General features: G+C 39.0%; 1 protein-coding gene across 10 annotated transcripts in view; it reads right to left on the bottom strand.

Annotated features, from left to right (window-relative positions):
• LOC137298201 (diacylglycerol kinase beta-like) overlaps nucleotides 1–25,481 on the bottom strand; it is a 99,992-nt gene that overhangs the window by 11,982 nt on the left and 62,529 nt on the right. For 2 of the 10 annotated variants that reach the window (XM_067830367.1, XM_067830366.1), the window contains exons 3-14: nucleotides 22,118–22,194; nucleotides 21,364–21,490; nucleotides 14,813–14,959; nucleotides 12,587–12,793; nucleotides 12,200–12,249; nucleotides 11,786–11,860; nucleotides 10,970–11,089; nucleotides 10,448–10,565; nucleotides 8,079–8,167; nucleotides 7,611–7,727; nucleotides 6,770–6,868; nucleotides 619–786 (exon numbers count right to left, since the gene is read on the bottom strand). In XM_067830367.1, coding sequence (XP_067686468.1) covers nucleotides 619–786; nucleotides 6,770–6,868; nucleotides 7,611–7,727; nucleotides 8,079–8,167; nucleotides 10,448–10,565; nucleotides 10,970–11,089; nucleotides 11,786–11,860; nucleotides 12,200–12,249; nucleotides 12,587–12,793; nucleotides 14,813–14,959; nucleotides 21,364–21,490; nucleotides 22,118–22,194 — 1,394 coding nt within the window. Of the gene's footprint in view, nucleotides 1–618; nucleotides 787–4,578; nucleotides 4,615–6,769; nucleotides 6,869–7,610; nucleotides 7,728–8,078; nucleotides 8,168–10,447; nucleotides 10,566–10,969; nucleotides 11,090–11,785; nucleotides 11,861–12,199; nucleotides 12,250–12,586; nucleotides 12,794–14,812; nucleotides 14,960–21,126; nucleotides 21,491–22,117; nucleotides 22,195–25,481 lie in introns of all 10 variants that reach the window. The other 8 variants (XM_067830369.1, XM_067830368.1, XM_067830364.1 and 5 more) reach the window with 7 other exon arrangements.

Raw genomic sequence — 25,481 nt, 5'->3', positions numbered from 1 at the left:
ATTTCACAGCTGCATGAACAGAGACAATGTGGACCCAACTATCTGACAATACACAAATGAGGCCCTCTAAGGGTCTCCACAGGGGATCGAACCCAGGCCTTCAGCATGATAGGCAGACGTCTTACCACTGTACTATTGTGCTCCACAATGCCTTTTAGAAAGTGGTCATATATAAAATATGGGACACTTGGACATACATTCAGCCCATGAGTGAGTGTGTGAGTAATTATTGCCGTATGCAGGTTTTACATATAACAGCAATACTATGTTGGGGGAGATCAGAAGTGATCAGTTCTATGGTCAGGTGGTCTACTGGGGTGATGAAAAGAGAAGAGTGAGTGAGTGAGTTTATTTCCACACCGCACTCCAGAGCAATATTCCAGCAATATGTCGGCTGTCTGTAAATAATTGAGTCTGGACCACACGATCCAGTGATCAACAGCATGAGCACCGATCTGTAACATTGGGAACCAATGACAGACTTATTCTATCTGGACCTTCATGGGTAAGGTCAGAGAAGAGACAAAAAAGGACTTGGATGTTTTCAGGGTGGGTTGGATCAGGAATGGGTTGGATCACTAGGACACAAGTGGGCAAGTCCAAGGAGAATGTACTCACTGCAGGCCCTGGTGACGGTAGCATATCTTGAGACGGCTGGCTTGGGCTTTGGTCACCACTTTGGTCACCCTCATTTTGTTCATCCCCGTTGGAACTGATCAAGTCCAGCTGAGTCAGACTCTGACTGTCACGGTTGGAGGGCGTTGTCTTGCCTGGGCGGGGCCGATCCTGAAACAACATTGGGTCAACAGTATTAGCAGTAAAATCGCTCTGTGGAACTGGACCAAAGTACCTTTTCAGAGTGTGAGTGACTTAAGTTTTACAACACATTTAGCAATATTCCTGCAATACCACAGTGGGAGACACCAGAAATGGCCTTCACATACTCTTTGAAGAGGCTGCATGTGACATTCAGCCATTGCTAGCAACAGACAAAGTGAGGTTTAATGCCTGTATACAATCACAATGACATCATGCAAATAATAACAAAATATGTCAGGGAATGAAAGATTGATGGTGTGGGCAATAATTTCAAATATGTATTTCCCAATCTTTGGTCTATTCTCCTTCAGAGGTCTTGGAAATTAACTTAAAAACTTTTTGCTAGTGAGTGAATATGGTTTCATGTCACCTTTTGCAATATTCCAGCATTACCACATAGGGCAACACCTGAAATGGCTTTTCTGTGTACCCATGAGGGGATTCAAACCCTGATACACCTTAACTGCCAGGCACCTTATTGCCCCTTCCTCCTAGATTTAAAGTTATGTAAATTACAACAGAAAGTATATTCAGGGATAGTATTTAATCCAGGCAGGGGTGCATCCAGCTTTTTGGCAAAGTAGGCCATTTGGCCCACCCTCTTTGAGAAAGTGGGCAAACACACAACTTAACACGGGTCAAAGCTAAATGACTGTATTTTCTTATTGCATCACCCGTCACGTATATGTGTTACCATGGTAACAGTGATACTAACATGACTAAGCAGCTGAATTTAACAAATTGATGAAGTACTTACCTTAAAGAGTAAATTAAGTGTTTTTTCTTTCTCCAAAACATGTGCATGAAGGGTTAAACAAAATTGCTTTCATGTTTTGTTATTCACACTTGATACGGTAGATATTTTTGGCTGCGAATTCATGTCAATACCATCTGAATATCGAATTTTTTGTCACAATAGGCTACATATGGCGCACATATTATATCTAAGTGCGCCAGCTCAACTTTATTTGCATGAAATCTGACGCACTGAATTTGTTTTTTGCTCCAGAAGGACTACCAAATGCATAATTCCTGCACTGCGGCCTGGATGCATCCCTGTCCAGGTAATAACGCCCACTCAAATAGATTCACAAAACTAGAAAAAAGTGGCAGTGGAAAGATTCTGTATCATCTGACATCTACAGCAGCCCTTAAGACTCTCCGACAAGGATGGGATGATGATATTCTACCTCTACAGGGCTGGTGGAGTAGTCTAGTGTCACAAGCGTTCACTTGTCACGCCAAAGACCTAGGTTTGAATACCTAGATGGTGAAGCCCATTTCTGGAGTACCCTGCGATGATACTGCTGGAATATTGCTAAAAGTAGCGTAAAACTAACTTCAGTCTACCTCTACTTCATACAATCAAGGCATAGTCTTTCTGTTTCATGGACATACCTGGTGATAGTGAATGAGCCCTGTGTCTTATACCAATTGATATTAGCTATTGTACACCATGTCAGGTTGATGGGGAAGTAAGCCCCCGAGTTTAAATCTATGTCAAACCCCACCATCATGGGTTTGGTGTAAATAAACTCCAAAATATGGTGAAATAAGATTGGAACAAAGAAACACAGGATACTGCCATGCAGCAATCTGTGAAGCCACGGATGGTTCACGTGTACTGGCCGGAGAAGAAAAGTTGTGTGTTGTTTCATTTTCTCTTACATGCAACACTACCTACTGTGCCATATACATCACTTAATATATACTACACAGTACACAATCCTACAATCATCTCTCTCCAGAACATTCAACATAACATGCATTCTAAAATCAGCCACTGTCTGTCCATAAAGGTTTTTATCTTTCACAAAATTACAATAAAAAGAAACAAAAAGCCATTATCCAAGCAAAACATAGACAAATTAATATTGATCAGGTCATAATTAATATCACATAAATTAGATTTAACAGAAAATAGAAAATATGAAGTGAGAAAAAGCATGTTAATAAATTTCATTAAAATATCTCTTTTGTATGTCATGTATAGATCCACAAAACTTTTAAAGACAATGAAAACTCAAGATGTTTAGCTTTTCTCCAAACACACTATGAACATGTGAACACAATGAATGCTGGTGAAAACCATGTCGACAGATGAGTCCTCCCATGATTAAACGTTGGATTCATGAGACACAAGTGCAAAAAAGTTGAAAATGAAAGAAGAAAAATTTTAGAATGAATCCCAAATGACTGTTAGTGGTTCAGTTAACGGAAGATGACCAATGTCCAGTTGTCATATTGGAGGAAAATAGTCATACACTTTTTCTATGATGTAGCATCTAGAATATATGATCAGTATCAATTGTTCAATGAGCATTTCTTGCTGGACAGCAGGGTAGACACAACATATGGATAGCAACTTCTATAAATTCTCAGACAGGGACATCTTTGAGCTGATCTTATACCTCTTAGAGGTGTCACATTTATCAGAATATTTTCTCAGGCTATTAAGTCCAAAGAAACAACACTCTACACACAGAAAATAGTTTTACTGAGATTTTGAATCATCTCAGATTAAGTAGTCATGCTTGACAAGGGGGGAAGATTGCAAAATATCACTGTAACAATTATTTGTTTGCAATCAGTGAAAAACAGCTAAATGTTGGTGGCCTGAAAATACTCGCGTCTGGACCAGAGAATCCAATGATCAAAAGCATGAGCATCAATCTGCGCAGTTGGGATCTGATGATATGTGTCAACCAAGTCACCTGATCCTGTGAGACACCTTTTACAAGCATTGGGTTGCTGTCAGACAATTCTAACTTGGATCTTCACAGGTTAACAGTATATTACAGAAGTCAAAATCCACAAATTGTGCCTACTTTTTATCAGTAAGTAGATATGTACAAGTTATATTTACAGATACACAGCAAATCAGCCAAGCATGAAATAAAGTCGCATCAGAATGTTAGCTGAAAGCATATAGGTTCAAAACTCAAGCATATTTCAGTCATGTCACAGTGTCATCAAAGGGAGGCAACTCTGTATGGCCAATGAATCAGATTGTTGGACTTCAGTGAAAGGCTGAGAGAATGATGAAAACAATACAATGCATCATCAACCTTAGCAAAACCTCTCAGGATCCTTCAAAGAAAAAGAAAACTAAAGAAAATGTAAAAAAAATCTCAACTGAAAAAAGCTAGGCTGAATATTTCAGCAGAATTCATTAACTGATGAGGGCTATTTCTGAATTTAACAATGGCAAATTGTGGACGAGAGAACCCTGAAGCTGGTATTTCTTGCATACTGATATTGGCCATTCTGTTATAATGTACCACAGCTAGAAGTATCTAGTTCTCCAAGACTCAATGTCATAACAACTAGTGTCTTGGGTTTGGCACCATAACAATATTTTAATTGTATCATAGGCGACCCAACTTGATGTTGAGGAAATTATGACACGTGACAACTTTGGTGAAACACTCAAGTTTGGTGCTGGTAACCCTTGAGATGTAATAAGGTGAACAGGGATTCAAATCAATTTATTATCATACATGTTTCATGCCCAAGGGCGGCAACTCTCCACAGCAAACTGAGGCACCTCAGATAACTGGGCACTCAGTTTCCTCTGCTCCTTAAATTGAGTCTGAAAACTGGTCTGGCTATATTGAAATGTTTATATTTTTTAAAGAAACAAAGGAAATAGTTGAAATAGAAACATGAATAATGGCAAGTTCTGAACAGACAGGTCTCTGTGACAGCGTCAAGTTAGTGGAGCACGCCTGTGTTAGTAAGGTCATCTGTCATACTCACATGAGGATTGTGATGTGGATGGGTGTCATAATATGTCTACATCAAAGTACAAAACAAACTGAAAATGTGAACGGCATGCATAACAAGACAACACTAGCCAAACACTAACTAGGCAAAACCTTATAGACTTGGGTTTACAGAATTTGAAATTGAAATATTTGGTTAAAAAGTGAAAAATGTACAATAGCTTATTTTTTCATATTAACGATTTGCATATTACAGATTGGTTTGGAAATGAATTGGAAGGTGTTAAGGATATAAGAAGCATCTATTTAAGTTCTTCATAAATATGACATATAATGAAACTTGTTGTGACTGGTAATTAAGGGAGATCATTTTCAATTAGTCTCAGAATGGGTTGAATTACAGTTATTGCTGCAGATTTGTATTGTGACGACTCAGTAAATGTGCCGTCAGCTGCACACAGCCTGCTGTTAAATACTATTAACATGATTGTGACTGGTGGTGGGATAAAAATTCCAAATCATTCTGATTTTTACTTTTTGCTGAGCTGTTTGTAAGGTTAGCAGATTCGTAAACAAAAAAACATATATTGCTGATTCAATATTTGGCTGTGTATTTGGATGAAAAAAAATCCATTATATCATAGTTTACAAATATGACAACAGATTAAAGCTTCGGGTGAAATTATACTTATTTCAGTCTATTAAACAGCTTTGGTTCATGTAACGTATATACAAGGAAGTAAAACAATTATGCAGTTTCAAAACATTCTCAAATAACTGATTATTTTAGCCTTGTGACATTTTGTCACTGACCTCAGTTTAGAGTTTATGAAAACAGTTCTAAATATTCTACTTCCCGTTTAATGTTTGTTACTTCCTTGCAAAAACAATAACACAAAAAATACACATGATTTAATCTGCTCAATATTCCGCCCAATTTGAAACATTTCCATTATTTGGAAAGTGTGAAAAAATACAACAACCATGCATTCTAAAAGAAAATTCATGATCTCATAGATACATCTATTACTGTGTCAATCTGAGAAGCATAAAAGCTGCCATTGTTTAGCAGCATGCAATTAAAAACCAAATCATAAGAAGCTTCAGTTATTAAACAAAATTACAGCCCATGCTTGCCCAGCACACATGCATGAAAAACTCAAGAGTACCAGATCTTAAATAAAATGCTTTCTACTACTGAAAACAAGAATCAGTTTAAGCTGTACTGAGTACCTCATTGTATATACAATGTCTTATAGCTAGAATGACCTACGTCCTGAAAACATCACTGATTACGAGGAAAGCTGATGTGACAACCTTATTATTGCATGACAAACACCCATTTTATTGTCATGATAATTGTGTTATACAGAAAGTTACCTAACAAAATACTCCAACTACTCAGTTCAATATCAAGACCAAGCCAGGCAGCAGAGGGGAGATAACCTCCATGAATTACCTCCCCTTGACTGGTGCACATCACTTCCGACAGTCAATTAGGCTTATTAACAGAATTATTTCTACTTTTGATGGTTCAATTCAGCATCGCCACTACCCGCCATATATGATACCTGAGTCTTTTTGCCAGTTTATATGGCATATTTCCTTGCTATTTCCCAATTTTCAATTGGATTTTTTTCAGAAGTTCCCCATACACTCTTTCATCCTGCTACAGTAACCTAGACATATAGAAACACTGATTTTAGGGGGTCCTAGCCCCTTGCTGTACATTCTGGCTGGTATGAAGACCTACTGTCATACTGAACTAAAAATTGTGGTCTCTCCCTGCTCGATCTAACTGTCGTTTATTGTACATTTTCTTTTGCATTCCTACACATTGGCCACATACAGTAGGCTTAAAACTTTATCTTTTTTTCAAAACATTTTCAAATCTTGCTTTGCAAAATGAAAAGATGAATGCAATCTAATACAAGACAATTAATCAGTCATGCTGTAAATAAGTTGGATGACTGGGGGCCTGAAGTGTTTGGTACCCATGTGTTGTCCAGATGGAATTGAGGGTCACATCCTCTCCTTCTTGCAAAATCCTGGGTCCACTAGCACAAAGCCATCTTAGCGCTTCAGTGAACATAACTAGGAATTTTACAAAACTCCCACTCATTTGGACAAATGTTTCCATCAAAACTAACACAGGAATCAAGGACACTTTAAACTTTTGATGTGAACTTCTTAAAACGATTAACTTGATTGAGAGTGTTACTCACCAGCACAGCTGGGCAGACGGTAGTTGGAGGTAACATATGGTCACGGTAGTCTCCCATGTCACATTCGGGCTTTATCTGGGATGCACATTTGTTGTGGAACTGAAACAAACAATTCAGGGTTGTGTACTGGGGAACTTCATGAAGGGAATGATTCAGTCAACTTACTGTCTTGTTTTTTGTTGTCATATGTTGGTCACGGTGACATGTTCACGGTGACATGGGTCAATGAAAATGTTTTCAAGGTCACAACAATATTTTTATTAGAACTGAATGTAATGTGCCATAGTAACGGGCCAGATACACCACTGGGTCCTGGGTAGGTCATAAAAGTGAGATGTGTGGGTGAGAAGAGGGTCAAACCTGGGTCTATAACCATGCATTATTTGGTCTGAACTGTCAGGACAGGGTCAGCAATTGATCAGGACAGGGTCAGGACTGGGTCAGGAGTTGGCAAGAAGTGGATCAGGAGTTGGTGAGAAGTGGATCAGGATTTGGCCAGAGGTGAATCAGGAGTTGGTCGTTGGTAATAAGTGGATCTGGATTTGGCCAGAAATGGATCAGGAAGTTGGCCAGAAGTGGATCTGGATTTGGCCAGAAGTGGATCAGGAGTTGGTCAGTAGACAGTCTGGATTGGGTCAAAAGTGAGGGCAGGATTTGGTCTGAAGTGAGTTTGAATCAGAAATGGGTGAATGCTACAAGTTTACAAAACCTGTTTACTGTACTGTACTCTCACCCATGAGGTGTACCAGTATACGACTCCCTCCATCATCTTTATGACATGCGTGTATTTACAAATAAGCAGCAAGGGTTATGCTTCTGCCCAAAGTCTCCGAGATCTTACCGTGAGATGACACCACCGGCAATGAAGTCCCGTGACTCCATTGTAGGACTTGATGGACTTGCGACACTTGTCACACTTGCCAACACAGTTTCCCTCGACCCAGTGGTGGTTCATCGTCTGGTGAAGAACCACATTCACAGAATACAAATAATGACAGAAATGAGGTAACTAACAACACTACTGCCAACTAAAATAGACATCTTGCAAGAAACATGACAAAACGTTACAGATTTCAATCAAGTTAAAAATGATGATAAATATTCATGTCTTTGAACCCGGGTCCTTGGTGTGACAAGCGAACAGTTTAAGCACTAGGCTACAACACTACTCCACCTGTGATGAAGGGCTTAGCTGCCAATAATATCAAGTTTCACTGACCAAATTGACCCCCAACACTCCCTCCAGGTACTTGTATATAGACAGATTTGTTACCCAGAGTAACAAGCAGCATGATCATGCAGTGTTTACCTGTGAGGTCTTCTTGGACTTGACGTATGTAGTAATGCACGATGCTGGTGCCCTCTGCACACACCTCTCGTGCACCGTGTATTTACAAACTGAGGAACAATAAAGACAGATTGATTTAGCAGATACTGACAAACAACAATGAGTTGACTTTAACTCATCTTATAGCCATTTGAAACAAAACTGTAACTGAGAAGACCATAAAAGGCCTTCAGTGACTGTATCACTATGTTGAAATGTTTAACATGACACAAACAATAGATCTACAGGTGTGACCTATTTAACAGAGAAGCTGAAACGTACAGAGCAAACGCTTCAACCACAAGGCTACCCCCACTGCCCCAGGATGTAAAATAGGAGATATAGGAGGTACTCACATGTACAACAGAGCCCCTGTTTGCCTAGCCCCACCAGGAGGTATATTAGGTACTCACATGTACAACAGAGCCCCTGTTTGCCCAGCCCCACCAGGAGGTATTGGAGGTACTCACATTTACAACAGAGTCAATGTTTGCCTTGCCCCACAAAAAGGTATTGTAGGTACTCACATGTACAACAGAGCCCCTGTTTGCAAAGCCCCACCAGGAGGTATATTAGGTACTCACATGTACAACAGAGTCAATGTTTGCCTAGCCCCACCAGGAGGTATATTAGGTACTCACATGTACAACAGAGTCAATGTTTGCCTAGCCCCACCAGGAGGTATATTAGGTACTCACATGTACAACAGAGTCAATGTTTGCCTAGCCCCACCAGGAGGTATATTAGGTACTCACATGTACAACAGAGTCAATGTTTGCCTAGCCCCACCAGGAGGTATATTAGGTACTCACATGTACAACAGAGCCCCTGTTTGCCCAGCCCCACCAGGAGGTATATTAGGTACTCACATGTACAACAGAGCCCCTGTTTGCAAAGCCCCACCAGGAGGTATATTAGGTACTCACATGTACAACAGAGCCCCTGTTTGCCTAGCCCCACCAGGAGGTATATTAGGTACTCACATGTACAACAGAGTCAATGTTTGCCTAGCCCCACCAGGAGGTATATTAGGTACTCACATGTACAACAGAGCCCCTGTTTGCCCAGCCCCACCAGGAGGTATATTAGGTACTCACATGTACAACAGAGCTCCTGTTTGCAAAGCCCCACCAGGAGGTATATTAGGTACTCACATGTACAACAGAGCCCCTGTTTGCCTAGCCCCACCAGGAGGTATATTAGGTACTCACATGTACAACAGAGTCAATGTTTGCAAAGCCCCACCAGGAGGTATATTAGGTACTCACATGTACAACAGAGCCCCTGTTTGCAAAGCCCCACCAGGAGGTATATTAGGTACTCACATGTACAACAGAGTCAATGTTTGCAAAGCCCCACCAGGAGGTATATTAGGTACTCACATGTACAACAGAGCCCCTGTTTGCAAAGCCCCACCAGGAGGTATATTAGGTACTCACATGTACAACAGAGCCCCTGTTTGCAAAGCCCCACCAGGAGGTATATTAGGTACTCACATGTACAACAGAGCCCCTGTTAGCCCAGCCCCACCAGGAGGTATATTAGGTACTCACATGTACAACAGAGTCAATGTTTGCAAAGCCCCACCAGGAGGTATATTAGGTACTCACATGTACAACAGAGCCCCTGTTTGCAAAGCCCCACCAGGAGGTATATTAGGTACTCACATGTACAACAGAGCCCCTGTTTGCAAAGCCCCACCAGGAGGTATATTAGGTACTCACATGTACAACAGAGCCCCTGTTTGCAAAGCCCCACCAGGAGGTATATTAGGTACTCACATGTACAACAGAGCCCCTGTTTGCAAAGCCCCACCAGGAGGTATATTAGGTACTCACATGTACAACAGAGTCAATGTTTGCCTAGCCCCACCAGGAGGTATTGGAGGTACTCACATTTACAACAGAGCCCCTGTTTGCAAAGCCCCACCAGGAGGTATATTAGGTACTCACATGTACAACAGAGCCCCTGTTTGCAAAGCCCCACCAGGAGGTATATTAGGTACTCACATGTACAACAGAGCCCCTGTTTGCAAAGCCCCACCAGGAGGTATATTAGGTACTCACATGTACAACAGAGCCCCTGTTTGCAAAGCCCCACCAGGAGGTATATTAGGTACTCACATGTACAACAGAGTCAATGTTTGCCTAGCCCCACCAGGAGGTATTGGAGGTACTCACATTTACAACAGAGTCAATGTTTGCCTTGCCCCACAAAAAGGTATTGTAGGTACTCACATGTACAACAGAGCCCCTGTTTGCCCAGCCCCACCAGGAGGTATTGTAGGTACTCACATGTACAACAGAGCCCCTGTTTGCCCAGCCCCACCAGGAGGTATTGTAGGTACTCACATGTACAACAGAGCCCCTGTTTGCCCAGCCCCACCAGGAGGTTGAGACAGAGATTACAGTAGGCTGGCCGGTTGAAGTGCTTCAATCTCCACACGTGCGTGCCGTCATCTTGAACATTCTGAAACACATTATCATTGATGTGAGACACACCAAGTTAGATAAGGTTGAAGATTTTTCAGTACTGTCATGGCTATAGTAATTTTTCGGTTATCTTAAGCTCATCATCCTATCCTTGTAGCCCATCAAGGAACTATCCTTGATGCTTGTTTTCCCAAATTTGTTGTTATCTCATTATCTTACCTTGTGAGCTAGTATGGGTCTACGCTGCTTTTAGCATTGTTCCAGAACTATCATAGCAGGGGACGCCAGAAATGGACTTCACGCAACAAGTGTAACAAGCAAATGCATAAGGCTACCTTTTGAATAACTTTACACACTCTATCCACTGTGAAACTGAACCCCAATCTTCAGTGAGGCAAACCAGCACTGGCCACCTACCTCTAAAGCTACTGCAGTACTTACCGTATCTAAGCCTAATAAAACAAGCAACGGAATGGTTGTCATTCCTCCTTTCTTCCATTCTTCCAGAGACACAGTTCCGTCTGCATCGTAGTCTATCTCTATCATCATGTCCTGCAGAATCTGTACAGAAACATAAAACGTAACATTAATGTTGTATGTTTCGTTTGTTTGTTGTTTGATGATGCTGTATGATGGCGGTCTGTAAATAATCAAGTCTGGACCACACAATCCAGTGATAAACGTCATGACCATTGTTCTAAGAAGTAATGAGGATAATGTGTCAATCCAGTCAGCAAGCTTGACCATCCTATCTGAACCTATTATGACAAGCATGGGATAGTGAAGGCCAATTTCAATTGGCATCTTCACTGGTCAAATATTAAGATGAGAAAATATACTTGTCAAGTACACTACAGCAGGAAGAGTGAGGATTTTCCCACGTCTGCTGACTGAACTGTTGAATACTGATTGGCAATAATATTATCTTGACAACTAATAGTTTGAGTTGACAATGAAGAGGACTTTGATTGAAAATGCTGAAGATTAGTTATGGATGATTGCAGCCAAAATGCTGAATTCTAGCGATAGTATAATAGTGGTGAAGGATTACATACTACATACATTTGTTAGGAAGATGTGTACAGATATTCAGTAGCTACTACCTACATCATATGATAAAATGGATTTTCATCATCTCTTAATTAATGTATTTTACCCAAATTTTAAATGCAACAAATCACCCATGTATTTGTTCCTATTTTACTAAACTCCAAAGGAAGCATAAAATCACCTTCATCCATAAAACATTTCACTTACAGGTTTGAGCTCAGACACATCCCAACCGAGGTATTCTGCCACAGACATCATCTGGTTCACTATACAGTCTAGTTCCTGGAAACAAAGACCAACATGAATTGAACTTAAGAGATAATAGATGCAAGCTATGGAATATGTTTTATCAATGTAAATAAGGCCTTTCTGTCTTGTATTCTGCTCATGAACTGTTGTCTTGTATTCTGCTTATGGATTGATTGATTGAATGAGTGTGGTCTTATGTCACTTTTAGCAAAATTCCAGCAATATCACGACATGGGACACCAGAAAAGGGCTTCACACATTGTCTCCATGAGATCCTAACATGGTAAAGGGAGGCAACTCTGCACAGTAACTTCTTATTTGTCAATAAATGAAAGTAAATTTGATGCATTAATAAGTATCTACACAACTCACACTGGAATCTAATAGGCCATTTCCATCGGAATCATACAGTCGAAACATGACTGAAAGAAAACAAACAACACTTATAACGACAGTAAACATTTTGACACAATATGAACATGTACCTTACGTTTCAGTTTACATCAAGTTATTAATAATGTGGACACAATCATGACAGACTAAAAGAACAATCACCATAACTGATGCCACAGACTCCACTTATTACAGAATTTAGGTGTGTCATATACGACTTCAGGTGTTCAGAACGTTCTCATAAAAAGCATCAACTCCAGTGGACCAGACAATCAAGTGGTCCCAATATCCTGAGAAAAATAGCTTCCTCTGTTACAACCATATTTTGGTTACAAAATCTTGGCCATTGTCAAGTTTGGTACTCACACTCAAGCTTATCTTCAGGGCGCCCTGCCTCCAGTAGAGACAAGTAGCACACCAGGTCCTTCAAGAGGATGTGTCCTGATTTGATGTCCACACTAGCAGAATTGTTCTTCATACCTTTCATGTCCACGTTTGTACGAAGGAGAGAGGACGTCGACTGTCGGATCCAGGGGTCCGAGCCCTCTAGTAATGGACCTGAAGCACGCACTCCTTTAATAGGACGATGATTCATGTATTTAGTCAAATGTTCATAGTGGGACAGAACACAATCATGTACACATGCACACACACAAAGCTCTATTTAGCTGTCGAATATATTACATTTTGATTTAAAAAATCATTTATATTAAAACGTATTGCATTTTATCGGCAATCACTTTGAAGAGAGTGAGTGAGTTTAGTTTTACGCTGCACTTGGCAATATTCCAGCCATATGGCAGCGTTTTGTAAATAATAAAGTCTGGACCAGACAATCCAGTAAAAACATAATGAGCATTGTTCTATGCAGTTCGGATAACCGATGTATTATTTCAGGCATATCATGACACATCATGTGAGATCAGCCCAAAGTGATGCATGCCTCAAATATTTTCCATTTTGGTGCTGACAAATCATATTCGCAGTGAACCATGATTAGGCTCCACAGTCACAAATTTCTGGTACGTTCATGGGACATGCTGAATAGAGAACAGTGTGCTTCAAACAGCTGGGCCAACTTTACCATAAAATTAATAACAAAAGGATATATAAACGGAAAACAAGTTCCAGTGCTGTCATGCAGAATGATGATAATGATGACGATTATGACAATGATAATACTATTGATGTGCTATGAACCTGCAACATTAAAGATGGAGAAAACATCCGTTTATTCAGGACAGCAACACTATAAGGAACCAACAGCCATCAATATTCAAAGACAAGAGTCATGACAGAGAACAACAACCACAGTACATATTGTGTCAAAGTACTGGATTTATGGAGTGAGTTTTACGCTGCACTTAGCAATATTCCAGCTATATGGCAGCGATCTGTAAATAATCAAGTCAGGGTCAGACAATCCAGTGATCAACAACAGAAACATCGATCTGTACAATTGGGGACTGATGACGTGTCAACCAAGTAGTCAGCGAGGCTGATCACCCACGTGTCACCTATTATGGCAAGTACAGTCGCAAGATGTCTTTTAGCGGCATTTAGAAGTTGTTATAAGATCTTTTATGGACAATCTTTTTTAATTCTTTAACACACAATGTTTCAGGGTCATTTCAGACACCTTCATCAGGTGATGCTATGTTGTTGTTTTTCAAGGTTTCAAATCCAGCATAAATTCACCATCACTGTGTATGAACTTTCAGCTGTGGCAAAAATTCATAATCATTATGTAAGTAACAGGTCAAGTTTTTAACTCCAATACGCTATACCCTTTCCTGCGATGGTGATGTCAAATACATTGTGATGCCATGATATCATAGCGTCAAAGCATCAACTGTCAGTTCACATGATGAAGAGGTCTGAAATGACCCTGAAACGTTATGTATCAAAGAATTAAAAGAAGAATTATCCATAAAAGATCTTGGTCAAGCATAGTCGCCTTCTGTGGCAAGCATGGGTTGCTGAAGCCCTATTCTACCCCGGATCTTCAAGGACTGGATTTATGGAACAATGGCGACATCAAAATAGGCTTTCGTACAAAGGGAGCAAGTTCAAGTAATACTGCCATTCCCCTATATTAACACCTCCATTGATGGGTGTTGAAAGAATATCACCATAGTTTGTAACCTTGATGTGAGAGAGTGAATATGGTTTTAGCAATTTTTCATCAATAACACAAGGATACCAAAAACAAGCTTCACACATTGTATTTATGTGGGAAATTAAATCCAGCATGACATATTCAGCATGTGTCCAGCATGTGTCCAGCATGACGAGCAAAAAGCTTTATACACTAGGCTCCCCTGCTATTCCAAACCTGATGTCAGATTACAATACACAGTGAGGTAGGCATCAAACACAGGCATGAAACCTAAAATCATAGTTACATTCACTCTGGGGTTCAAGCATATGACCAGAAGATCCTGACCCTAAAAGGGAGACAATTCTGAGCATTAATTTGCAGCTCCTTTGGTACAAAATTTCAATGCAAAATTTAACGACGCCCTTCAACTTCAAACTCAAGAGTAATAACAGTTTGGGCACATGGGCCCAGAAAATGAAAACTGCCCGTACCGTTATGAACACTGTGAATACTATGACTTGACTTCTTTGAGGATGACCGAGAGTGGTTGGATGCCTCGTTGGGAGTGCCATCTTCCCCATGGTGGCCTTTGTCCTGGTTGACCGCCACTGAAGGGTGAGTGGATGCACCTGTAGAACCTACATGAACATTTCACGATATCATATTAATTAATGCATAGTTTTTTTAGAGGTTTCATATCTATGCACAGAAAAAGAATCAACAATATGGATAAATGCTGAAAAAAACACAAATGCATTTTTGTGATAATCGCCAAGCAGTAAATTTTGTGTATGATGAACAACTGACGGAGATAATATCGTACTGTTTTGGTTGTGGCAAATTGTTGTATATTTCAGTTTGTGTTAATTTGTGTTTTTTCAGATTGATGTTTAACACCACACGCAGCTATATTCCAGATATATGGTGACGGAATGTAAAAACTTCAGTCTCACTAATTCATGTCGTATGTCCAGCCTACATGGCTTCAGTGTAACAAACTTTCGACCATAATCCTTTGCCACAACATTTTCAATAATAATTTGTTGATGTTCAAACAGTGAAAATGTTAAAAACATCTGACACCAAAGGCAACAGGGCTTACAGATACTGATACAGCAATTTTAGAAAACATGAAACCTGGCTACTTTCACTAAATATGTTGAGAAATTTAGAAATGGAAACAACTGGTTATACAAAAAAGAAAATAATTTTTGCTGTGTAAAATGATTTCAACAATATGATTTCCAAGGCAACCAATATACGGTTTTAACACCACTATGTTGTCCATTCACATTCCCTATCTCCTTGAAGGATTATTGTAAAAAAAAAATACAATCTGACACTGCTGGTACAATTATTTGGTTAAACATTTGGAAATTTATCCGTTTATTATGTATAGGTCAATGACATTTGACACTTGAACTTCAGTCGATTGTTTGATGTTATTATTCTACTCATGAACCGGTACTAGATGAGCCACAACCAGACAAGTGACCCCAGCTTGCATATATAAGAAGGCCCTCCAGAACATTCCATTTGAAAATTGAGTGAAACAGGTTGTCACCTACAATCTGACAAATTCAATTTCCTTGTGCGATTCGTGTCTGCAGGACACATGTTCAACAGAAGCAGCATTGAGTTCATGCCACGTTCAGCGTGTATTGCACATGCTTAATCCCTCAATCCCTAATCCTCCCATAATCCCTAATCCACCTCATGTAACTGTAGCAACCAAGTGTATTTGTCTACATTCCCTGCCCCGCCTACTTGTCACAAATGCATTTACTGTGAAGACTCATCTAATACACGTCAAGCAGTATTATTCTACTATTGTTTGATGTTTGATAGTTTTCCTTACCACTGTAAGCATGCTTGCGTCAAAAGTTGTTACGGTTTGTACACCTAGATTTGAACCTGATTCTTTACAAATGATTGTAAATCATACAATGGTACAAGTATACATTGAATTTAATCACCTACAACAAGTTTCTTGTTCTGACAATGACCAGATCAAATCAGCTACATTTTGCCAACACACAGTCACAAACAGGTTTTTAATAAAATGGTGGAATAATTATGCTGCATTTCAGTTTCTTATTTATCAAATATATGTTTTACTAAAATGTCTGGACCACTGGAAAGTTGAATTATTATAACACTACGGAACAGTAATAAACATTAATGAGGCAATTCTTTTGGTCTTTCAACATGATGAAATGTAATTTGTTTTATGGTAATCAGTATTTAAACATTTGTCATAGTAAACCCTTGATCGTACTTTGAACACAGGACTTTCTAGCAGTTCATGTCATCATGTCATCATCTCCAACAAATGAGTAGTCTATTTTGGTATAAGTTTTCAAAAGAATTTCCCTAATTTGTTGCCAATTTTAAGGGGTCCTAGATGTTCATCATTTGGTAAAACACTGGAACATTTGTACTGTGTTGACAAAAGAAATGGTCCAAATCCAAACAAATCAATCTACTATTTCCTGCACAACTGCTTAGGGACAGTTCACAATGAAAAGGACTTCTGTTGAAATGTGAAGATTTTAAAGCACATTGACAGCTATAATTCAGGATTACGGGCATTGAAGTCATGGAGATATTTGCAGGAATTACTGACTTCAGACTTAACAAACAGGATAATGAAATAGATGTAGTCTACTGTAATTTCTGTTTCTGCAAAATTCCAATCCTGCATCCATACCAGTATGACTTCATTGCAGGAAGTCAATTCCATTTTTAATCCCTCAACTTGCTTGCTATCGATACATCGATCTGGGGTCAGCCATTTTTCTATTTCTCTTCAACAACCATGTTTTTGAAAGAGATATTAGTGCTTGTGTATCAGAATCCATGTAATAATATAGCACAACATCATATAAGCCTAAAAACAATCTGTACAATGTACAGTCTGTTTCACAAAGTGACCTTAGCACTAGAGACGATCACAAGCCTGCGTCTTTCTGGCTGTTACAATCACAAGAAATAATGTGCTGGTGGAGGGTCAAAATATCTTCATGTCATGTAAACACTACATTCCTCCAGTCGACCATGCGGTGGCTTTGCAGACGGTATATACTAGTGAAAATGGTCTGAAAAACTGTAGAAATGGATCAATGAAAATCAGTAATGACACCATGTGTTCCCAGAGTTTAGTGTGTTAAGTGAGAGGGAAGCTATAAACAAACTCTCAGTTTACACTGCACATTTCTTGATGGCATGCGCAACAAGTGACATATCCCAGCATCCTCTACTGCAGACATTCCTTCTGTGACAGGAAAAACTAGGATTTGCACAAAGTTCATGCACAGATTATATGTCCTTTTTGTCCAACAAACAAATCATTGCTTTGGTTGGGGACAAGCTTATCCCTTTATCCTTGGTTCACCATTTATGGCCAGTTGTATCTTTTACAGTGTACAGTCCAGACTTTTTTTCCTGGGCTGATGTTTTATATAAACAGGGCATTATATTTGATAACAGGTGTCACAACTTTACCCATAATGGCCACCCATCCATGATTCATGGAGGAATGTAGAGTATCCACACTTATGAAGAATTGACTCACTGCCCCAATCCACAAGCATTCTTAACATTATGACCTGTTGTTTCATTCGACAGACTTATGGAGGATCGTAGAGTAACTAACTCCTCATGGATCAGGCCCTGATCTCTTTATTTGACCATTGAAACTTTGTGAATGCATGAAATAACAGTTAGAGATTTCAGTAACAATCAACACACAAACAGTTGAACACAAACACTTTGAAATGACACAATGTGCACAAAGGGTAAACACAACACATCAGTAGACACAGTCAACTCAAAATCATCAATGAACAAAGGTTAATGTAAGACAAATACTCACAACACTTCAGAAAAGAATATGGAGGTTGTTTATGATTACAGGTATGAAGTTCATTTCAAGTGAACTTCACATCATCATTCATTCATGTAATTTGGAATCTCTACAAAAACATAAATATTGGTGAAATCCAAGAAAAACAATATATGCACTTTCTCTTGAATTAAAGGATAAAGTTTTTAAAATGAAAATAATAATCAAATGAAAAACATGAAAGGACTACACATGTGCTTTGAAGAAACTCACACCAAATTACCCACCACTGTTTGTTTTTCCGAAACAAGGGCCAAATGCAACAAAAATGGTCTGAAACTACATACCACATCAGGCCATAGGTCAAAGGTCAGGTCATCTGGTGACCTTGACCCTAGCAAGTCAGCTGCCATGTCCCAGGAGACGAAGGAGCGCCACTGAAGAAAGGGTGGAGCAAGCCACATGCAAGACAGATTCTGATTGGCAGAATGAAGACTGATTGAAAGGTGGTTGGTGCAATTGCAACATGCATATGTGGACATGCTATGCATGGTGTTTTTGATGTCACCCTCAACGGGTGGACATTAGTAAATGCTATGTGTGCCCTTTAAGGTCGCTTCCATGTCTGGTGTATCTTCTGAATAGTCTATCTGAATTCTGAAATTGTTCACATTCTTTCAAAGTCACTATTCAAAGATGGAATCTATGTCCCTCATGCGTAGATGGATAAAAAATATTTCATCTGAATATTCCATTTGTACACTGATATTGATCACAATCTTTCCTTTAACTACACGCTTCGAAGATGGAACATATGTCGCTCATGCATTCAAAGATAAAAAGAAAGGTTTTGTCTGAATATTCAACTAGTATACTGAGATTGATCACATTCTTTCATTCCAATCCATGCTAAAGTCTCTCATTTGCTGCCAATTCAAAATTATTTTGTAATTTTTGTGATAGGGTAGTCAGGTTTTATTGATTGCGTTTCATTGATGACACCTTGATGACTAGCCTCGATGCTTATTTCAGCATTTATGAGATTTCTTTTACTTTTATGAGATTTCATTTTTTTCGAAACTCTTCTTTTGCGTTTCTTTTGCTGTTCAGTGTAGATTCACTGTACTGTCCCCGAACCATTATTTTATGGTGCCGACCATTCTAGAAATTTGTATGAACTTAATGCATATTTACACATTGCATATCACCCTGAATCTGCTGAAATTCTTTGCCACAACTCAGAACACCATTTATCCAATATTTTCACACACACACACATGACACATGCATTCACACACCAACAATCCTTGTTTATACTGCCAGTCCCATAATGTCAATCAACCCATTACAATATGCAAATAGAAAGGTCAGATGTGAGAGGTCAAGGGGTCATGCAGCATGCATTACTTGAAGTATTGTATTAAAAAGGTTGGGGAATAGTTGGTCAATAGTGGACATTATGCATGCAAATAAAGAGGTTAAATATGGCATTTCATATGGAAGGACATTACGGAACCAAAGAAGACAAGACAAGTACATGGACCATCTGTATAAGATATACTACTCAAAAAGGTTAAGGATCACTCGATTCTTTCACATATCTGTAGAAAAACTGGCATGAAGCAAATGCTGCTAAAGTAGATTCTTGTTCATGCAGCTGGGCTGCGTTCCTCAAATCGACCGTAGCGCCAAATTGATCGTAACTCCAATACTTTAAGTTAGACTTACGAATGTTGTAGCCCTACGATCACTTTGAGGAACGGGGCCCAGGCAAACAAATCAGATGAGGTTGCATCATGACAGATCAACTGTATGAAAGAATGGGTTGTTCCTTTACATATTCTGAGTAGTATATATTTGGTGTATATGGAAATGGTTGTCTTGCTGCTGCATGTGGACTCTTGTATATATAGTGGTCAAGAGTTTTAGACCAAAAATAATAATGTAAAACTATCTGCAAATGATACGCTTGTGCTGGAAGTGCCTGTGATGGTGGAGGTATAAGGGTCAAATTTCAAACATATTCAGTGTGAAGTTGATATAAAAGTTAGCTGAGGACACGGACCACCATACTGTAAGTCGGAGGAAACCTGAAGTGTATAAATTTGATTATTAAATAATTGTACATTTTGATAACTGTCCACCTTGTTTTTCTGAATGTCAAGCATCTCTCTTTTACATTCTTCGATTGTGGAACATAATAGCACCCCCCTTAGCAATATTCCAGCAATATCACGGCCAGGGACACAAGAAATGGGCTTCACACATTGTACCTATGTGGGGAATTGAACCTGGGTCTTCAGTGTGACAAGCAAACCCTTTAACCACTAGGCTACCCCACTGCCATATCATGTCTTTGTTCCATGTGGATAATCAGATTTGCTATGTTAGAAGAGTCATGGGATTTTCCATTAGAAAAACCTAAAACAGGTTCAAAGCAGTCCCATATAACCAATTCAGTAATAAAATGAGATGAGTTCTAAGATAAGGATAAACCATATATTTGAGTGGATTTCAGTTACTTGTATGGTTTGCTCAATCCAAGTTTATTTCTTTTGAAAAGGATCCTACAAAGGTGATTTCCTTTCCTTACAGTATGATGTTCTATGTCTGTATCTTACTTCAAAACTGTGGGCAAATATATATACATGGACATCATTCAATAGGGCTCTGTTCCACAAACAATCTTAGCACTATAATCATTGTAGACCAAAAGTTAGTACGGGAGTTAACATCATATTAGCGCAAAGATCATGCTGTGGAACAGAGCGAAGGACCAATATATTTGGATTTCTAAATATGGATGTTAGAAGAGATTTTCAGAAGACTTTAAAGGTTATTGGAGGTCAAAGCTGATAAGAATTTTGGTTCTTTAGCCAGAAATAAGATAAGTGTAAGGTGGAGGCTCGGTCCTTTCTTCATAAATCAAACAATTTGTTTGATGGCGTGGCTGACATCTACCTGCTCTACTTCGTCTCCCAGCATCGGTGCCGCTGCTATCATGGCGTGAGTGGCCTTTGTCACCGCCATGATGACCAAGGCCGTGAAGCTTCTCGGTAAGTCCATGCAATTTTTCGGCAAGACCATGATGCTTTTCAGGTTTTTCAAGGTGTATATCTGCCGTCTGGTGGGTGATTGGTGCACACAAGGTTTGTGACGCCATTGCTGCTGCCACATCACGGATGTGGAAATCCTTACCAACATTAGCCCCTTGAGGAACAGGTTTCTTCATGAAAGACAGAAAGAGAGTCTTGCACAATTCTTCAGTTAAAGAGGATTCCATCAGAATCTCCATGAATAGTTGGAATCCCTCATAGTCAATCGGCTGAAAAGAAATAAACAAATATTTGAACCGCTTACAATAATCTTTATAGGAATATGCATTTTAGTTATCTTTGATAAGTATTCTGTTCATACAACTGTGTCAGTATGGGTGGGTGGGTGGGTGGGTGGGTGAGTGATGCATTTCTCAGATGTTTATGCCTTCGGGGATAGTCATATTGCACATAAACAAAGAAATATCACTGAGGTGAACCAGAAACCCCGAAATGCCTTATGTGATACAGACTCAGGTGATTACAACTATGGGAATTCCCGCAATGGTGCCGAGAAACCTTGAAATAACATCAGGGCAACTCAGGGATTCAAACCCACAATCTCGGTATCTTGGACTCCTAAAAGATGCAACACTGTCAAATACAGTGCATCAGACACCTGGGCCCTTTGTAATGAACAGAAGTCTTTCAGCATATCTCAATTTCAATATGATAAAATATGATAAAGGTGACATAGTGAAAAGGCCTTAACACAAGTCCTACTGCAGCTATAAATCACAATGGAGTTGTGTATAATCATATAAGCTCAGCCATGTGTTACATTTACATATCATTCACAAATTGTTTTCAATATTAGCAAATTCCGTTTACTCAAGATGAAGCTCATCAACGCTTACCTCATCTCGATTATACTTGGACAAGGCTCCATCACCGTTGAACTCTTCGAGGACATCGGTTAGCTTCTTAGAGGAGTCTGTAACAACAACAACAATAATAATAATAATTGATTATAATTAATAGTCAAATATCTTGGTGCTTTGTGGCACATTTGGTACTAGCCAGAAATAGGAGGCACTTACTAATGACTTCACCAGGAAGTACACACACATGGCATGGAGGACAGATTCATTTAACTCATTAAGGCCGAGAGCCGCGTATATGCGGCAAATTAATTAGCTTCTCGCAGCGAGAGCCATGTATCGGGGGTAATAAAAAGCACCTCTTATTCAGCGAGAGCCGCATATTGGGGGTTATGAAAAGCACCTCTCATTCAGCAAGAGCCGCGTATTGGGGGTTTTACATTTTAAATTCGCACTGTACCTATAATTTCAATCAATTTAGCAGTAATGATCAAAGATTATCCTCTCTTACAAGAGAGGTTACTTTCTGTGTTAATCAGAAGAACTATTAATGTGTTTTGATAACAATTGCTTGCAATGTCGGGGACTTATACAGGCAGATGAACACATGTCTGCGAGAAAAGGGATTATGAGATGTTGTTACAGGAGGCACGTGTTTGTTACTCGTCATTGGGAGTGAATACTAAAATACTATGTTTGCACATTGATTGAATTAACGGTGACAAGGTTACAAAACCTTCTTCTAAAATCATTCATTCATTCGTTGTAATAGTTCATATAATGAATCGTAGACATAAATAGCAATACTGTATTACACTCGTGTAGATTTGAAATAAATCAAGTCACTAATATAGACCTAATTCATTTGCGACTATTGATTTTTAAAGTTGACAATAATACATAATCGAATATGAAGTGATAACTCTTGCATCTACTCATAATATACATATATAGTACACATAAACCATACAAAGGTAACTGGGGTATTTTGTTCAAGCTGTTTCATGCTTATTTGAAATGTGATTTTTCAATGCAATTTACATAAGCATTGTGTAAGAAACGTTTGTATTTGATCTCTGTAATTATCTTATCCAGTGTAATGATCACGTGTATCAGATCCATCGTCAATAAAAGGAGGATAATATATGAGTTACGGAACTGATGCGCATAATCATTCAATCAGACAACACTAAATATATGAACACCTCTTTCAACCTCAAAATAACAGACTCTGGTCGAATGTATGTCCAGGTGAACTTTTGTCCCGTGACAAGTGTAAAACGCTTATGCGCTGTTACATCATTGGACAAACTGTTTTGTGGAATCACGCCCATTGCCAATCTCCTGAACCTCGTTTGCTTTCAAAACAAATATAAGTAAGCCCATCTTCATAAATATTTGGGGAGATTCAACTACAAGTGTATACATCACAATAAATCAGTATCGTGTCACTTTTTTTAATTCTATAATATATGTATTTGAATTATGATATGTATTCGTAACAATGCACAGATTATATTGAAATGTTCAGCAAGCCATTATGTTTGATGTACAAGTAGTGTGCGCATAAAGTATACGCAAATAAATACTATCACTACTCAATGATTGGATTGGGTTATCCGGGGTAAAAATAATCGGATTGTAGCGCTTTGAGCGCTTCAAAAAGAAAATAAACTCGTCAAAGTGCTTGTTAGTCCTACGTGTACATTTCAGGCATCCTTACGATTATGTATGTTCACGATACACAAAGTTTTTCATGATAGCTAGAGTTGTTAAAGCCGAAATCTAGCATATCGATTGGTCAACAATCTAACCAGTAGTCAATCTGTATCCAAGCTGTCGAGTGACCGAACGTACTCTTCAGAAATTTAGCCCACGCCCCATCACCTGTCATTTCCAATGTGACAGGTATCTCATGATACGATTGGTCATAGATAACAAATCAGGGACTATATTGAACAGTTAAGATACAAAACGTCCTATTCGGGAACTTTGATGACGCCCATCCCATGACCCTTTGTCTTATGTATGTGAAAGGAATAGCATTATACAATATGTATACATGTATGTTCGTATATTTTCTGCATTAAACCTAGATGTACCAAAGCGACAAACTGAATCTGTTATATGTAAGTCACAGACTAGCTTATTAGTACTTTCCTGAAAATATTCAGTATACACTAGCAATGTATCAGCGAAAACGTTTCTTTCATAGATTATTATGCATGTGCGTAAATTCGTCTTTACTGCCACTGACATAGATGTTTTGAACAATTTAATCTCTCACAATGATATGAGAGGGACATCATTTGGTTTAAGTATTTCTTACATACAATGAAACGGAACGGCAAACGTAGAGACATCAAATGCAGATGTTCAAGCTGTGATGTGTTTTTGTGCGTTGACTGTTTTGAGGCCTACCATAAAGACTTGTTCCAAGGACGATGACGCTTTATGCACTAGTTGTGTTGTACAAATGGTACTGTATACCATTCTTGTCAGTTGTTGGGCACAATGTGTGAAGCCCACGCGATACTGCTGGAATATAGCTAAAATCGCCGTAAAACTAAATTCACCCATTCTCTTCAATTGTTGCATTTCAGTCGTTATTCTTTTACATTTCCAAAATACTAAGACATGTGTGTTCACCATCAGAGAACGAATACACTCATCATAGTGTCAGTCTACACCCATATGTCTTATGTGTTTCTTTCATACATCATTACAGTAACTGATGTTATGTTTATAATACACAAATTGTTGCATGATAGTTGATACAGCCGAAACACAACACAGCCATTGGTCAACGATAAAGCCAATAATCAATCTCTACCCTATCACTTTGAGTGTCCAAACGTGCTCTTCAGAAATTTAGGCCACGCCCCATCACCTTGCCCTTCCTCTGTGACAGGTTCTCACGATACGATTGGTGAAAGTATTAGCCAATATATTGAGTGAGATATAAAACGTTACATTCGGAAAACTTTATCCCATCGCATGATGGGAAGCTTTGTTTAACGTTGAGTGATGATAAATGTATCATGCAATATGTATGTGTATGAATGGTGATGTATGTTTGCAGCGTTAAGTTCAGATGAACAAAGTGACAAACTATAAATCTCTATATGCTCCATGTTACTTACACACCTATTGATACTTTCCTTGAAATAGTCAGTAAGCACGAGCAATGTATTGGCAAAAAATATAGATGATGATAATGCAAGACCCCCTCTTTTTAAACTCTATTATAAATAATATATTATAATTCAGTCCATACGATGAGAGAGACTGGAGGAATTTGTATATGTGTTCATCTTGTACGTACAAAGACTGCGTAGGTGTTGATAAAAATACAGCACACACTGGCAAAGGGGTATGAGAGACACAGGTAATAAATTAC

This window comes from Haliotis asinina, chromosome 10 (genome assembly GCF_037392515.1).
Source record: "Haliotis asinina isolate JCU_RB_2024 chromosome 10, JCU_Hal_asi_v2, whole genome shotgun sequence".
Classification (NCBI taxonomy): domain Eukaryota; kingdom Metazoa; phylum Mollusca; class Gastropoda; order Lepetellida; family Haliotidae; genus Haliotis; species Haliotis asinina.
This window is presented reverse-complemented; position numbering and strand designations above follow the sequence as displayed.